The sequence below is a fragment of the Quercus suber genome, unplaced genomic scaffold, assembly GCF_002906115.3.
Source record: "Quercus suber isolate HL8 unplaced genomic scaffold, Cork oak 2.0 scaffold_204, whole genome shotgun sequence".
Lineage (NCBI taxonomy): Eukaryota > Viridiplantae > Streptophyta > Magnoliopsida > Fagales > Fagaceae > Quercus > Quercus suber.
The window spans coordinates 904,849-923,151 of NW_027069662.1; the positions used below are offsets into that span (position 1 = coordinate 904,849).

Genomic DNA, 18,303 nt, shown 5'->3' on the forward strand with positions numbered 1-18,303 from the left:
AGCCACCATTTCATTAGTCTTAGGGTTCTCCACCAAAACACCCAAAATCTCACATCTGTTTGAGTTGTTGATTTACACACACAACTATGATAACCGATTTCAATCTAGGGACCGCTTCTCTACATCCCTGTAAGGTGCTAGAGGAGTGAGGTATAGATTTTTATCGTAACTCATATTCTCCTTCTTAATCTTTTATTGCTTTATACTATTTTTTCATTTTTGTAATTTTCTATTATTAATATGATGTATGGAGAACGATGATTTGAGTGATAACATATTGTTTACCTATGTTTTAATTTCATTTTCTGGAAATATCGTGAATTTGAAAATCTATCTCGGAGTGTATACACCACAGAATGAACATGTATGCATCTCCATCCTAGCGAAACTACTTTTGGCAGAACAATGTTCTTTTCTTCTTTTTCTTTTTTCAGATTTTTTTTTTGGAAATTGTTTGATCTAACAATTGAAACTATGTTTTCAAAATAGTCTTCAAAGTTTCTTTTGAGATATGTTTTTCAAAATAATATTCTAAATCTATTTTCAAATATCTGGTCTTAAATTTCATATTTATTTTCATATCTAAAAAACCACTTTAATCACAAAAACTGTTTTAACTGATTATTTTCAAACTTCAAAATTTTTTTTCTAAGTGCAATGTGATTGTATACTTTGTGAATATGCCATCCATGTTTGATGGGATATGTTAATTCGCCATCATAATTTAAAAGACTGATTTCATTTAGTAAGGTAGGTGCTTAAAAAAATTAGAATTTGAAAAATAGATTTGAAAAACAGATTAAAAAATTCTTTGAAAAGCATATTTGAGAATTATTTAGAATAAACAAATTTGAGAAATTTTCTGGAAAACATATTAGAGAATTATTTTGAAAAATAGATATGAGAATGGTTTTAGAAAACAAATCTAAGAACAGTTTTGATTTTAAAGCTGATTTTTAGGTCTAAAATAGATTTTTTTTAGAAAAAATATTTACAAACGAAATCACATACCACATAATGTAAAAATTTGAGATGTATATTCTCACTCTAAATTGTTGACCTAGTTTTTGAACTTAGATCTAGGGCTCTACATTAGTAAATTATCCCATATAATTTTACATTTTGATAGAATGTAACTAAGACCAAAGTCATGTGCCAATTTCTAGATTGTACATAGGAGCTTTACATTTTTCAATCAAATGTAATTTTCAATAATTCAATGCAATTCAGTTGTTCAATTCAATCTTTGGCTTTCTTATTTTTTTCCTAGTAAATAAAATAAGTGGTAACTCTATTATAAAAACTTTGATCTTAGGGGAAATATATTTCATGTGGGCTATTCACTTTGAGGGACAATAATTACAATCTCACCTAGCCAAAGTTCACACTGCGGAAACTTTGTTAAAATGCTGCTTGAGTAGTTGAGCTCGGAGCACTTCTCAGCTACAGTTTAGCTGAGCAAGGTATCCAAATCTCACTCTAAACTGTTAGTGAATGCTTATACTATATTTACTTAGTCATGTTAAACTCTAAAAAACTCCATAGAGAAAAATAGAGCCATAAATGTCATAGCACTTGGATGAAAGGTGGTCCCTAACCTATGAATGTTGAGGGGCTATTTGGTATAGGAGTTACATCAGGTGTAAGTTGAACCCATCTCTCTTTCTCTCTCTCTCTCTTTTTATATATATATATATATATATAATTCTTGATACATGAATGACAATATTGGGACATTCACCCCTATTTCAAAAGCTAACAAGCCCGATTTTTAAAATCATATGAAAAAAAAAATGTAATTGTCATAAGATGGATATTGTGGGGTGCTTAAATTTTTTTTCACACATAATTAAACCCCTCGAATCTAGCTCTTAGTTTGAAAACCTGATTATATTAAATAAAAATAAATCAATTAGACATAGGCTAACAATTACAGTTCAAAATCCCAATGTTTGGTGGCTCACTCAAAATTTCAAATTAAAATCTCTAATGCATACAGGGAATATGTAGAGAACACCTTCAAGCACACACATCATATTCACATTGCTAGGTGAATAGGGTCAAACAACAAAAGTAAAAATTTCTCTCCCCCACAGGATACTAAGGTCCAATGTCAACACCTACCATGATAAGCATTTAATGTAATATGATAGGACCTCCCCCTATAATCATGGGGAAGGTGCCCTCAGCCAATGCCAACAGCAATCATTGGAAGGGGGGGGGGGGGGGGGGGGGCGGGGGTTATAATGTAATATTGGGTTCACTTCATGCTTGCATAGAACCCTACCAACTATCATCGAGAACACACTATATAAACCCATCTCAACTAGAGACAACAATGTGCATTCTATTATCTCATTTACCATTTTTCTTAAACTCATTCTGTAGTTTTCTTTACTAGCTTAATCATCGAAGGGCCTTTAATGAACCCCATTTGTTGGTCTCCGACCTAATAAACAAGTCATTCTCATCATGCATACTTCCTACCCATAATCCTTATGACCAATTTGAATGAAAGAGGAGCCATTAAGTCGTTCAACTTTCACTTCATTTTTCCCAATTCTCACCTCACCTACACGATTGTTTGAAAAACATGTTACTTAATCCTTTGAAAAAACAAAGGGTAGAAATTTAAAAAGTAATGATTTAAAATTACGATTTTAGACCCATTGAAAACTGGCGCAAACTACACTGCAAAATAAGCTGCTTCTTCATCTCTCTCCATTTATTTATTTATTTTTCTGAATACAAATAAGCTTCTTTCTTCCTTTAATTTTCTTGACAAGTAAAAAAATAACCCAAAATCTGTAAACTAATGATTTTAATGCTAGTAAATTTATAATTTCTAGGCTGAAACCATGATAATGATATCATGGAACTACCCGGCTTTAAATGAAATACATGTGTACTGTCGTTAAATCACATGTACATGTAAATGATTAACTAGAGGCTGTACAATCAAAAAAACAAAAGAGGGAAAAAAAAGAGAAGAAGATTGAAAGTCTTAATTTATAATCATAAGCCCTATTAAACAATGGACAAAAAACAATTCCATGAGAGGGTTAAATTTGAGATTTGAATAAAGAAAGAGGGCAAAGATGTAATTGAGATTGGAGTGAAATCTGGGCTGTGTGGCCATGTCATTATCGCAAAGATTTGGGATTGCGATTTCTACCCATTCCCCACAGACTTAATTAAATCCCATTCCAAACACACCCTCCATCTCTCTGTCTCTCTCTCTCTTACCCTTTTTTTTTTTTTTCTTTTTTCTTTTTTGGTGTGTGATAATTTTCTCTCTCTAACTTAAATTTGGAAAAAAAGAAAAAGAGAGAGAACCCAGAAATGGGACAAAATGTGAGGTTTTAGTTTACACCATGATACATAAAGAAAACAACATGTGTACAATTCTATTAACTGACCAACCAAAATTACATTATGGGTTTTGTTATTATTACCCATTTTGAAGCTTTTATTGATTTCTTCATATTAAAATAGATAAAGAACTTTTGGGGTCAGCCAGACCCAATTCTAGCTTCAAACCTATCAAAGATGTTCAATATGGCTATAGTTGTTCAATTGGAAAAAAATTCAGCCATCAGTGTCAATGGGTTTAGCTCAGGAAATGCAAAAGAAGAGAGAGAGAGAGAGAGAGAGAGAGGAGACAGGGCGTGTTGTGAAATACATTATTATAAAGAAGAGGCCAGAGAGACATAGAGGAAGGACTTTCGAGAGAGAGAAAGAGAGAGAGAGAGAGAAGAGAGAGCCCAAATCGCAAAGAGAGAAGANTTACCCATTTTGAAGCTTTTATTGATTTCTTCATATTAAAATAGATAAAGAACTTTTGGGGTCAGCCAGACCCAATTCTAGCTTCAAACCTATCAAAGATGTTCAATATGGCTATAGTTGTTCAATTTGGAAAAAAATTCAGCCATCAGTGTCAATGGGTTTAGCTCAGGAAATGCAAAAGAAGAGAGAGAGAGAGAGAGAGAGAGAGGAGACAGGGCGTGTTGTGAAATACATTATTATAAAGAAGAGGCCAGAGAGACATAGAGGAAGGACTTTCGAGAGAGAGAAAGAGAGAGAGAGAGAGAGAGAGGATCAAGGAGACAAGAGCGTATCTTGGAAAATCCTAGAAATTCGATTCAGTTTTATATTTTTTTTCTTTGTTACTTTAAAAAGCATAGGACAAACAGTTAAAGAACTCCATCACATGAAAATAAAATCAAACTATTATACAAAAACAAAAACTCTTTTCTCATTGTGCTCATTCATTGTACCTCTCTCTCTCTCTCTCTCTTCCTAGCCTAAGCTAGTTCTACAGGTAAACATTATTTCTTACAACAATAACTACCACATCTCTATCTCTGTCTCTTTTTAGAGTTGTTACTTTCTCTCTCTCTCTCTCTCATTCTGCTTCTCGGCTGTGTTTTTGCTTCGCTGTTTGCTGTGTGTGTGTCTGTGTTTTTATTTAAGGGTGGTCAATCTGTGGCATTTGGTTGATTATATAATATAAGGAATAAAAGCAGTGAACGTGCTCTTCTTTGTCTGGTTGTTTCTAACTAAACTTCACGCTTTTGATGGGAGTTGGAGAAGAAAACATTATTTGAGATTACACTCTGTACTTTTCTATTATTTTTTTTTATTCATTCAAAGGCCTAAGACAGAGAGGAACAGACCCTTTTGACACACTGTGAGAGAGAGAGGTTGTTCTTTGGAAAATGAGCTTTTTTTTTTTTTTTAATAAGTTTTTCCATCTTTTGAGAACCATGCTTGTCTCTCAGAATTGAGTACTCCGCTTTTCAAATTCTGGGTCTTTCTTATACCTCTTCTCTTTCTAGTCTCTACCGTATAAATTTTGCTTGGTTTTTTGGTTGTGGCCTTGTGGGTGTACTTATGCTCTTTATGAAGCTTTTAATCACGCAAAACAATGCAGTAATGAAAAAATTACTTGGAGTTTACCAGTAGTACCCTTTTTCTTTTTCTTTCCTATATCAGAAAAAGGCATGTCTGTAAAAATTGCCAGTACTTTATCAAAAGTTGGTGTATATATGTATGCGTATGCATGACTTGGGGGGTTTTCTAGCTTAGATATGAAGTGGGTATTAGAGAAGCAAGAAGAAGAAGAAAAAGCAAAAGAGTCGTCACAGAGAGATTTGTGGTGATGGGTTTGAAGGCACAGCAGAGTCAGACTCAACAGCACCACTCTGTGGCTGTGAGGTTGAACGAGCAAATGGGGAGCAAAAGAGGCTTCATTCAAGCCATCAGGGACTGGCTCCTAACGTTGCTTCTGATTTGGATCATGGTGATGGTTTTCGTGAGCATGACAGTGTACAATCGCATAGATGCTGATAACAGAGTAAGGCGGAAGGATTTACTGGTAAGCATGTGTGATCAGAGAGCTAGGATGTTACAAGATCAGTTTAATGTTAGTGTTAATCATGTGCACGCCCTTGCCATCCTCGTTTCCACTTTCCATTACTACAAGAACCCTTCAGCAATTGATCAGGTTTGTGCTTGAATTTTAATCTAAACTTGTTAAGGTTATGTATTTGTTGCCAGTTTATTGAGGAAATTTTTGGGATTTTTTTTTTATGACATTTCCTGGTGTCACTGAGTCATTGTTGCTATATAAATCAAAATATTAGTTAAATCTTTATCAACTAAGTGTAGAAGATTGGTGGAGTTAATATTTCATTTTCTGAGGAGACCAAGACAGGAAAATAAATGGAATTTTGATTCACTCTGGTTACTATAAAATGTAGTTGATTTTGTATGGTTAATTGCGAAAAATGCAGGAAACATTTGCGGAGTACACAGCTAGAACCGCTTTTGAGCGGCCATTACTGAGTGGTGTGGCCTATGCACAGAGAGTAATGGATTCAGACAGGGAAAATTTTGAGAGACAACATGGTTGGACAATAAAGACAATGGAGAGGAAGCCTTCCCCGGTGCGAGATGAGTACGCACCTGTGATATTCTCTCAGGAAAGCCTTTCTTACCTTGCATCACTTGACATGATGTCAGGAGAGGTATACTTCAGAAATTGTGACCTTCACTTTGCTTATCTTGTTTGGATTTCATGATATCGAGTAATATGTAAACTTAGTGCTTCATATGGCCTGCAATTTTTCCTTTGGATGATGTAGGAAGACCGAGAAAACATTTTGAGGGCGAGGGCTACTGGTAAAGCTGTTTTGACTAGCCCCTTCAGGCTTCTAGGATCTCGTCATCTTGGTGTTGTGCTTACATTCCCTGTTTACAAATCCAAGCTCTCTGTGAGTGCAACAGAGGAAGAGCGCATTGAATCAACTGCAGGGTCAGTCCTCTGAGCTTGCCTTCCTGATTGGAATACTAAGTTAATTATTAATGGTTGGTTTAATGTTTTTCAGTGTCTGTATGTGACAGTTCATGAACAGATTGAATTTAGATTAGATATAAACGATTGACTAGAAGACCAATCTAAATTGGTTTTGGGAATGATAGGAACAAGAATTTGGCATTCTGTTATTGCTGGAGCTTTAATGACACATTTATTAACTTTGAAGTTTATCTTTTTTCTCCATGTGCTTTGTGGAAATGAAATTACTTGAATGGTGGCAGTAATTTGACAAGATTTCATATTGGAGATATAACATTAGCTGCTGTTGGAAGACTTTAATTGTTATTTTTTCAGTTTTCACTTTTCAAGAATAGGGTGTTATTTTCTTGTTTGTGGTTGTTTTTGCAGGTACTTTAGTCAAAATTAAGTCTTTATATGGTAATATTAACTATAGTTAATTTAGGAAATTCCCTTGTAGAGTAGGTATGCCGTATATGAAGCCTTTAAAATGCTTGCCAAGTTGTAAAATTAAAGTTCAAGTCACTTATCAATAAAATTTTAGTCAGCTTGTTTTCTCTTATCTAGCCTTATGAATCAGAGTGTTATTAGGGTCTAGTAATGCAATAGCCCTTTTGTCGTGATCATGCTGTGAGAGTTGATATCAGAGCCTTAGCTTTACTTGCTAGGTCTAGTAGCCAAATGATGAAGCTGACAAGAACCGCTATGATGACAACGATTAAGGGGTGTATGCCATCTAGACTACAATTAAAGTTCAAAAGGTGGTGTTATGGACTTATGAATACCTATAAATAATAACTTCAAGTTGTGAGATATCGCTTGTGATAAGTGTAAATGTAAATGAATACCTAGAAATAAATTTTTTTTTATTTATGGAATAGTGCATAAAGAAGATTGCACAGATTGATTGAGTAATTTAGAAGACTATTTTGATTACTAGGAGATCTGTGAAGAGGAAGAGGAAAAGGTAAGAATTGTATTAAATAAGCTAGACAGTAATTTGGGTGAATGTTGGGATGAATTACAAGAGTATAAAGTGTGTCAAGTTAAGGATGAAATATATTCTTTTTTTGATAAAGAGTGAAATAAACATTGGCCCATTTCTTTTTCTTTTCCACCTATGATTATTATTATATATTGTGTTATTCATGTTATGATTATGACTTGTGAATTCATATAAATAAAATGATGGTGGTATTGAAAATTTTCATTATCCAACCACCAAGTCAAGATTATTGCCTATGAAACTGTTTCAGTAAGTTTCATATTCAAGCTCCAAGAGAAAACATTGATTTGGGGTTGACAATTTGAGGCCAAATTTCAAAGAAAATATTGATGATGCTGAACAAGATCAAGTCTCAACATTGCAAGTTGAAAATTACTGCATCAAAGAGTAAAAGATAAGGTTGTTGAGAACATTCATGGACAACTTGATATAGAAAAGAATCATGAGAAAATTATGGAAGATCTCATTAAAATCAAAGTCAAAGGTGAGCCTATTACCCATGTGGCCATGTGCCCAAGTATCCGGTTGATTTTGTTAACAATTGTGCATCAATTGGCTTTATTGGAGTTGAGATTTTCAAGCTGGTTGTTAACTATTGCTTGATTTATATCATAAAGCAATTAGGCCTTGAAGATTGAACCTAAGAATTTTTGAGCCTTGGATTGATGCCAAGCTATAAAACAAAAATTCAAGTAAATCATCAATAAATTTCAGTTAGATTACTTTCTGTCAACTGGTGTTCCAGATTTTTAGCATTGTGGATTCAAGATATTTTAGAGTTTAGTTGTACAATAACCCTTCCTCCGCTTTCATTATGTGACAATATATTACATTACGATTCTTATATTTCAGTTGGTTTTTGCTTTTCCTTATTTTTCCTATATTTATGAGTTTATCCAAATTTACATTGTTAGCACCTACTGCCACCTACAATCATCCCCACTGACGAAACTGTCTCCACTGCTGTTTTTACCCCAACCACAATTGCTGTTTTTAACTTTTAGCTTTTAAATACAGCTTTTTAAAATTTCATTTTTTCAAAGTAAAAGTGTACTTTAGCACACTTTCAACAAAAAACAATCAACAAAAAGCTAAATAAGTTGATGCCAAAAGCGCACTTAGAGCCTGTTTGGCATCAGCTTTTAGCTTTTAATTTTTATGTAGAACTTTTTAAAACCTCTATTTTTCCCACTTTTTTTCACTTTTTCAAAATTTTTCAAGGTACAAGTATACTTTAACACACTTTTAGCAAAAAAATTTCAGCAAAAAGCTAAATAAACTGTTTCCAAATGGACCCTAAGTGTTGTAAAGTCTAGATATTAGTCGGGTGTGATTTTATCCTGGTTAATTTCTTTTGCAGTTTGTTTTTCTGGAAGTATGTTCTGATGATCTTATATTGGACAACAGCTTAGAATTGTTGGCTTTCAGTTTTTCAACTTACTTTTGGACGTGTTAATGTGGAAGTTTTGGCTAGATGCCTTTTTGTTAACGAAATTTTGATACAAAGCAGATATGTTGGTGGAGCCTTTGATGTTGAGTCCCTTGTGGAGAATTTACTTGGGCAACTTGCTGCGAATCAGGCAATATTAGTGAATGTGTATGATATCACCAACTCCTCTGATCCCCTAGCCATGTACGGTCACCAATGTCAAGATGTTGACATGTCTCATTTCCATGAGAGCAAGCTTGATTTTGGAGATCCTTTCAGGAAGCATCAAATGATATGTAGGTAAGTGCACCCAGTCATTGATCATTATTTTAGAAGGTAGATGAAGAGTTCCAGGATTTTTGACTCATATATGCTCATTTTGGATGTTGAGCAGATATCATGAGAAGGCACCCATGTCATGGGCAGCACTAACCACTGCATTCTTTACGTTTGTGATTGGTTTACTGGTGGGTTATATTTTATATACTGCAGCAAGTCACATTGCTAAAGTTGAGGATGATTTCCATCAAATGCAAGAACTGAAAGTTCGTGCAGAAGCTGCTGACGTTGCAAAATCTCAGGTATTGTTCCCAACATTTTTGTAAAGTAGACTTCAACTCAGTTTACAAGCTTCAACCTTTTAATATGAGCAATTCTTGTGATCTTGTTGCCAGTTTCTAGCTACTGTTTCTCATGAAATCAGAACGCCCATGAATGGCATCCTCGGTATGTTCCAAGTCTTTTTATTTGTTCCAAGTCTTTTTATTTATTTATTTTTCTCATATGATGGTGTCATGTTTTATTTACTTGAACACTTTGTATTGAATGATGAATTGTTATTATGTGTATTTTGCAGGGATGCTCGCTCTGCTTTTAGATACAGAGTTAAGTTCAACGCAGAGAGATTATGCCCAAACTGCTCAAGCCTGTGGGAAGGCACTGATAGCGTTAATTAATGAGGTGCTTGACAGGGCAAAAATTGAAGCTCGCAAGTTAGAGCTGGAAGCAGTTCCATTTGACCTCAGATCCATACTAGATGATGTTCTCTCTTTATTTTCTGAGAAGTCTAGAAACAAGGGCATTGAGGTAAGTCTACTAGCAAGTCAGAGTATTAATTATCTTTTTGGTGGCTGGTATGGTTGCTTGACATTCTGTCAGGGAAAAAAAATTCCCCCATTTCGCTTAATTTTTTTGCATTATTACATTTCACTCCTGTAGTTTTTGAATATGAAGTTCCATTTGTTTTGTTCTTCTCATGTTTAAACTGACTCTCTCTCTCTCTCTCTCTCTCTCTTACCTTGGTGTGGGTTTTGATACCAATGAATGGTGCTCATGATGCTTCTTCACATTTTACAATTCTTTCATCTTGGATATGTAACCAATTGGGGAAGTGAAGCTGGCAGCGTTTGTTTCTGATAAAGTTCCTGAAATTGTTATGGGGGATCCGGGGAGGTTCAGACAAATTATTACAAATCTTGTGGGAAACTCTGTTAAAGTAAGTGGATCATTCAAGATTTAATATACTATTATGACTAGTTGATTACTCATATTGTTAATTTTACTTTGATTTATGATCTACTCTACTGGTGGTTTTATGGTTTCTGCCAGACCCAAATAAAACTTCAGTGTAAACTTTGCATTATTTTATTTTTTTTCCACTACTGAATTCCTCCTCCCCCCCCCCCACCCCCCCCCCCCCCCCCCCCTTCCCCTTGCAAATCTACTTGATATTAATTATTTTGAGCATGTGGCAGTTCACTGAACGAGGACATATATTTGTTGAAGTCCATCTAGCTGAACAAGAAAAAGAGACTGTAAATGAAAAAGCTGATACTTGTTTGAATGGAGGATCGGATGGAGGTGTATTTAAAGCTGAAAATTGTTTGAATGGTGGATCGAATGGAGGTGTATTTAAAGCTGAAACTTGTTTGAATGGAGGATCAGGTGGAGGTGTATTTAAAACTGAAACTTGTTTGAATGGAGGATCAGATGGAGGTGTATTTTTATGTGGTGGACATCAGTTTAAAACCTTAAGTGGTTGTGAAGTTGCTGATGAGCGGAACTGTTGGGATACCTTTAAGCATCTAATTGCTGATGAAGAATTTCGTTCTGATGCTTCACATAATATGTTGAATACTAATGAAGCATCTGAAGATGTCACTTTGATGGTATCCATAGAGGATACAGGGATTGGTATTCCCTTATCTGCTCAGGATCGAGTTTTCATGCCCTTTATGCAGGCAGATAGCTCAACCTCTAGAAATTATGGAGGAACTGGTATAGGCTTGAGCATTAGTAAGTGTCTGGTTGAGCTTATGGGTGGTCAGATAAGTTTCATAAGCCGACCTCAGGTTGGTAGCACATTTTCATTTACTGCCATTTTTGGGAGGTGTAAGAAAAAGGCTAATTCTGAAGATTTGCCTCCTGGTTTTAGAGGATTGAAAGCAATAGTAGTTGATGAGAAACCAGTTAGAGCTGCTGTAACCAAATACCATTTAAATAGACTTGGTATCCTGGTCAAAGTCACTAGTAGCATCAAGATTGCCGTTGCTATGTGTGGAAAAAATGGTTCTCTGACATCTCGGTAAGTTCTTTTATTTTTTTCCTTTCTTGTCTTCTTCCTTGTTTTGAATGTAAAATGCATCTCAATCTTTAGGCAAAGCCATGTCAATTATATCTCAGGTTTACATTCATGGACTAAGAAAACTAGATTTTAGTAAAAGGATTTACTAAATTTCTGAGAGTGCATTTCAATAAATAACTTGATTGGACAGCTTAGAAACCAAAAAAAAAAAAAAAAAAAATGATTGAATCAAGGAATACTCAGTTGTGTTCATATAACAACTCCTCAAGAAGTTTGTGAGTAAAACCACACCCCTCAAATTAGAATTTTGTGACAAATCTGTTGAAATTATAAGATTCAGTTTGTTGAGTAAAGCTACATTATTTACTATGACAGAAACTTCCAGCCAGATTTAATTCTAGTTGAAAAGGATATATGGGTCTCTGGTGAGGAAGGTGGTCTAAATTTTCAGCTATTGGACTGGAAACAGAATGGGCATGTGTTTAGTTTGCCTAAGATGATTCTTCTTGCAACGAATATCAGTAATGCTGAATTTGATAAAGCAAAGGCGGCAGGATTTTCAGATACTGTCATCATGAAACCTTTGAGGGCAAGTATGGTTGCTGCATGTCTTCAGCAGGTGCTAGGGACAGGGAAAAAGAGGCAACAGGGGAAAGACATGCCTAATGGAACTCCTTTCCTGCAGAGCCTACTTTGTGGCAAGAAAATTTTAGTGGTTGATGACAATATGGTTAACCGCAGAGTTGCTGCAGGTGCGCTAAAGAAGTTTGGAGCTGATGTAGACTGTGCTGAGAGTGGCAAAGCTGCACTGGCGTTGCTTCAATTACCACATAATTTTGATGCCTGCTTCATGGATATTCAGATGCCAGAAATGGATGGGTATGTATTGAAATTCTTGAATGCAATCTATATATTTAGCTATTTATTGTTGACTAATATATGTTCCATCCCAAAACTTTTAAAAGTAAAAAAATAAAATAAAATAATTGAAAGCATTGTGATGAGCATTTCAACTGTCTTGAATTAAACTGTTGCTACATATCCTAACTTTATAATTTGTTTGGTAGTTGTTTCATTAGCTTCAATTTGACTGATAATGATATTGGAGAAAAATACTGATCTTCTGTTGAAGAGAAAGATAGAACAGAGAATGTAAGATCAGGATTGAAGAGGGTGTTATTTATGGAGGAAGCTAGTTGTTGGCAAAAATCACGGGATTTGTGGTTAATGCATGTATTTTCACCATTTGGAGACAGAAATATGTTTACTGAATCATAGCTTTAGTTGTTTCAATGTGTAACCAAATTTCTGCATGATAATGATATTTAAAACTTCTTTCTGAAAAACTGTCTATAATTTTTAGCACCAAACTCATTATTTACCCCAAGCTTGATCATAAGACTTAAAAAATGCTGGTGAGCTATATGCACAGTTCAAGAAATTTCTCAACGAATATGTTAATTGACCAAAGTCTTCATTATTCAGTTCAGGCTGTGTGATGCTTATGCTTAGTTGGCTTTAACAACTCAATTTGTATTATGTTGTAGCATTTTTTTTTTCTCTATTATGTGATTAGTCTCTTACTAGATTAACTGATTAAATTCACCATATCCTTATAGTTTAAGCTTTTGGAAGAATCATTAATTTTTCATGGTAATAGAGCAGGAGGTCCTGGGTTCTAACCCTGTCTCCACCTTACCTCCCATTTAAAAATGCAATTTAGGCTCACAAGTGAAGGGAGAGTGTTAGGTTAAATGATTAAATTCACAATTTACTAATAGTTTGTGAGAATCAGTAATTTGTCATCTCCAAATAGACATTTTGAGCTATTTGGTATTAAACCCCTTTCTAGATGATATCTGTTCATTCAAGGACTTGAAATGTTTTAGGTGCCTAAAATTAAGAGTTCCTATATCTTTATCTTATGTATAAATAAAATATTATGGGCATTGGAATGAAGGAAAATGTGGAAGGATATAAGTCTTCTTGAAGTACAATTCTTTGGTACACTGACCTCAACAAAGCTGTATTTTTGTCCTATAATTGCAGGTTTGAGGCAACCCGTCGGATACGCCTAATGGAGGGCAAAGCAAATGAGCAAATGAATGGTGGAGCCACAGATGAAGGAGCTAATCGAAAGAGAGAGTGGCATGTGCCAATATTAGCCATGACAGCCGATGTGATTCATGCCACATATGAGGAGTGCTTGAAATGTGGGATGGATGGATACGTCTCGAAGCCCTTTGAGGAAGAGAATCTTTATCAGGCAGTTGCCAAGTTCTTCAAATCCAAACCCATGTCAGCCTCATAACAAGATCTTCCACTCATGTAAACCGGGCAAACCTAAAGTGGCAACACTTGAATGGGCTGAAAAGTACCAGCAATTTTAATAATGCTGGTGCACTTCTCCCTCAGATGAAAGGCAACAGTTGTCCTTGAATTTGATGATTCTTATCCAACATTGTTTACAGGTTCAGCCAATCAATTCTAACCAACTTCAGTTTAACATGATTAGAATTCGAGTACATACTGCTATAAAATTCTTCATCCCCAGTTGTATGTATAGAGCCTTAGACGGGGAAGGAGCCAAATTGTGTAAATCGTATATATATTTTTGTATGCTTTCTCTGGAACTTTCTTTTGAGAAAGGGTCTCAGTATCTTGATTCGTATAAACTCTGTTGTACAAGACTCTGGTCGATGAACATTTTGTACGTTGAGAATGAAATTTTTTCTTATTATTGAACCTAGATCTTAATATATATATATTCTTTTTTTTTTTTTTTTTTTCTGAGAATGAACCTAGATCTTAATATGATGTTTTGTTTGAGAACTCCATATATTATTTATTTTTGACAAGGGAGGGAATAAGGAAAAATTATTAGGTACTTCCGGAGTACCATAAATGTGTACTCTCTTCTCTTACATGAATGGTGTGTCCTACCATGAATTTAATTAGTGAGACTCACCATTTACGTGAGAGGAGTGAGTACGCATGGTACTTCAGGAGTACACAATAATTTTTCGGGAATAAGACGTTTTGGGAGTAAATATGTAGGGAAGTTGTAAGGAATGAGTGTTTCTTCGTATATATTCCATTTTCTCGCACCTAAACTTTAATATAAGAAAATAGTATTTTCACTCTATTAAAACTTTCAAATAAATAAATAAAAAGAATATTTTAAAATAATTCTTTCCATCCTATTCATTTTCATCCTCAAAACAGAGCGTAAAGAAGAAAAAACTGGTCAAACTTGGTCTGAAAAGGTAACTTGGAGATAACAATAATATTCTTAACTAGACTTTGTTATATATTAATTATTAGGGTGCCCCAATTTATATTCTTTAATAATGGTAATATTCCATGAATTAGTGGTTTGGTATTTGTCTACATTCAGCCTTTCTTTTATGTTCTGAATCCTGACTAATGAGTTCGAGTTGACTCTCTATGGTCCCAGAGCCATTGGCTTGAGTACACTTCAGAAATCTAGAGTCTGTCCCAATAAAGAGAGAGATTTATAAAGTGCTCAATTAGACTTTTTAGTGTTTATTACACAATTTGTTACACACATTTTTACTTGTGAAAATTGTGTTGAAATTGTGACTGGAAAACATGATTTTGACGTTGAAAATCGTGATTTCAAGTCACAATTTTGGAGTAATTTTCATGTGTAAAGATGTGTACAACAAGGTGTATAAAACAAATGTTTTTTACTTTATCATTAAACCCCAAACTCTACTGCTATTTCTTCCATGTCTCTAGTGTCATTAGAGCTTTTATAATCAAGACATGTTTAGCGATGTTTAGATTTAGTCATAAATTTTCCAATTTCTTATATGCTCCGACAAGAGTCATATATATCCACATTGCCGAAAGAATGTTACAACACAAATCAACAAAATTTAAAAATGACTAAATATAAATTTAGATCAATGGAAAGAATTACCCTAGCAAAATAAGCCACAACTGGTTTTTTGGGGTTTCACTTCTCTTTTTTTTTTTTTTTTAGGGATGAGTAGGTTTTGTGAAAATTGAAGAGAACAATGGAGAGTTATAGAAGAAACGAAGTGTAAATAAGGGGAAAAGAGATAAAGAGAAAATACACATGGTTCAGCTACCTACCACACCACTAAACACTGAAAGACTAGTATCTTGATTTACATGGCTTGATAACACATTACAGGAGACCCATGTTTATAATGAGATTATATATAATAGTAAAAAAAAAAAAAATTTGAATTTGAATTGCATATTAATTTTCTAAATTCCATGATTCTCTAGTAATCAATCCCATTAATTTTCTCAAAAAAAAAAAATCCCATTAATTTTCTCTTATAAATCAATCCCTTGATTAGTCTTCATTAACATGGAAAGTGAAATATACTTTCCAACAAGTTTTGTATTGTTATTTATTTTTTTGGGTAAATTATATATTTAGTCTTTAACCTTTACTTCGTATTACAATTTAGTCCATAAACTTTTAAATGTGTCAATTTAGTCCCTAATTTTTTGATAATGTGTCAAAATTATTTATATCGTTAAGTGATAGATGAAAAATACTTACATGACTAACAGCTCAAATAAAATATTATTTTTATGCTACCTAATACACCACGGGAACTGCCAACTCAGCAACTTAAATCCCAACTCATCAAATATTTGGAAAAATTATAAGGTCTTCTAATTTCTCCTAATATTTGACCGGCTACCTAGTTAAGTGAGTCTAAAGTCCTTGTCCCAGTCATCACCAGTGTTGTCCTCTTCTCTCACGGCATCTCTCGCTTCGTCAGCGAATGAAACAAGTTTCTCCTAGAATGTTCTTCTTTCCTAGACCATTGAGAAACTCAGTCCCAATTAAGCTGCACAATTATATAAATCTGAGCAGTAATTTTTTTTTTTTTTTTTCTTTTTCTCAATACCCAAACAACGAAACAATCTAGCATTCCATAACCATTAATTTTGCTTCAACAGTGTAAACAACTCATTTCCCAGTTCCCAAAAATCATAATCAACTCAACTAAGAAAATTTTCATAACAAATTCACCTAAAAAATGATCCAACAAAGAATTACGAATTTTTAAACGTCGATTCTACACAAAACATACCCACATATCTGAATTGGAACAACTGGAATGTCGCTACCTACAACCCCAGGGCGGACCCAATATGCAGAGCAATTCATGGGTGTGAGATCATACACATTAACATAAACTAATATTGTTCCCTTCTTCTCCTTCTTTGGTAGAAACACCAATATGCACAACATTCTTCAACGACCCACCACGCCCCAATATGTTATTTTCACATAATTTTCGAGGTAGCCAGTCAAATATTAGATGAGTTAGGATTTTATTAGCAGAGTTAACAGTCCATGTGGCATCTTAAATATCATAAAAATAATATTTTACTAGTTATAGGCATGTGCGTTGCACGGTTTTATAAAATTAAAGTTAATAATTCAATAATACACGTGTAGAACATCTTGATAATTTGATGTAGCATAAAAATCAAATAAGAAATTTTTTAAAATTAATCTATTAATTCTAACCATATTTAATCATTAATTCTAAGACCCTAACTCTAAGCATATAAATTAGATCAAAGCTAAGAAAATTAGTTCAAACAAAAGGCAACCAATACACAAAACCTAATCAATTTAATAAAAACAAAATACAAAAACAAAGAAGGAGCCATTAGAAATTTGACAATGTTTTTGAATGTTTTGAATTCATTAATTAAAATCACATGAAGACAAAAAACCAATAATTACACCAAAGAAAAAAAAATGAAAATACTAATAATAAAAGAAGAAAGAATGCATACCTGCATTGTCATGAGATTTAGGCATTCACATATTGAAATAAGCTTCCCTCCAAAAATTAATCTATTAATTCTAACCATATTTAATCATTAATTCTAAGACCCTAACCCTAAGCATATAAATTAGATCAAAGCTAAGAAAATTAGTTTAAACAAAAGGCAACCAATACACAAAACCTAATCAATTTAATAAAAACAAAATAAAAAACAAAGAAGGAGCCTTTAGAAACTTGACAATGTTTTCGAATGTTTTGAGTTTATTAATTAAATCACATGAAGACAAAAAACCAATAATAACACTAAAGAAAATAAACAAAATGAAAATAATAATAATAAAAAAAGAAGAAAGAATGCATACTTGCATTGTCATGAGATTTAGGCATTCACATATTGAAATAAGCTTCACTCCAAAAAGGATATATAGGGTTATATATATTGGTAGAATTTCATTTGAAATATAATTCATTTAAATCTTATTGAAATTAAAGATATCTAATCAATGTGTTTGTTTTTATCCCATAAAAATTGGAATTAAAAAAAGGTCATATGAATAGAATGAAGAAAAAAAAAAAAGTTGATTCAACATAACATAACATATAAAAAATTATTAAAAAAAGAGATAAAGAGAACGTGGTTGATAGCTATAAGGAATTTTGATATATAAATATATATATATATATATATTTTAAATGTTATCAACGTAGAAATTATTAAATTATTGGAGATATATACTGTTTTTTGAAATATGTAGAGATTATCAAATTATTGGAGATATATACTGTTTTTTGGAATAGATTTATATTAATCACCTCTTGAAAAATTTGGATTGTGCTTATCCCTTAATAATCAAGTTTTGTAACTTGATATTCTGATAAAATATTATTAATTTAATAATATTAAAATTTTGAAAATTTAGATGATAAATATTAAATTTTTGTATGTTAAATATTATCTCCTAATTTAAGAAATATATCCTAACAAATAAAAAAAATAAAGTTAATTAGATGATAAATATTATCTAAATTAAAGTTTTGTATGTTAAATATTATCCCTTAATTTTGAGAAATATATCCTAACAAATAAAAAAATAATGTTAATCTTATTTTATTGAATGATAAGAATGAATT

The 18,303-nt window shown here is 33.2% G+C and overlaps 1 protein-coding gene across 2 annotated transcripts; it reads left to right on the forward strand.

The window, feature by feature from the left end:
* Nucleotides 1–3,962: 3,962 nt before the first annotated feature.
* On the forward strand, nt 3,963–14,101 carry LOC112038491 (histidine kinase 4). Of its 2 annotated transcripts, XM_024071297.2 has the most exons (12): nt 3,963–4,321; nt 5,089–5,506; nt 5,796–6,029; nt 6,147–6,316; nt 8,854–9,072; nt 9,167–9,353; nt 9,447–9,498; nt 9,629–9,858; nt 10,169–10,267; nt 10,527–11,356; nt 11,732–12,235; nt 13,406–14,101. In XM_024071297.2, exons 2-12 carry the CDS (start codon nt 5,162–5,164, stop codon nt 13,665–13,667), a joined length of 3,132 nt encoding a protein of 1,043 aa, XP_023927065.1. In that variant the 5' UTR covers nt 3,963–4,321; nt 5,089–5,161; the 3' UTR covers nt 13,668–14,101. The 2 variants fall into 2 exon arrangements, with proteins under 2 accessions (XP_023927065.1, XP_023927064.1); XM_024071296.2 differs by lacking the exon at nt 3,963–4,321 and having other exon boundaries at nt 4,328–5,506.
* Nucleotides 14,102–18,303: the final 4,202 nt, after the last annotated feature.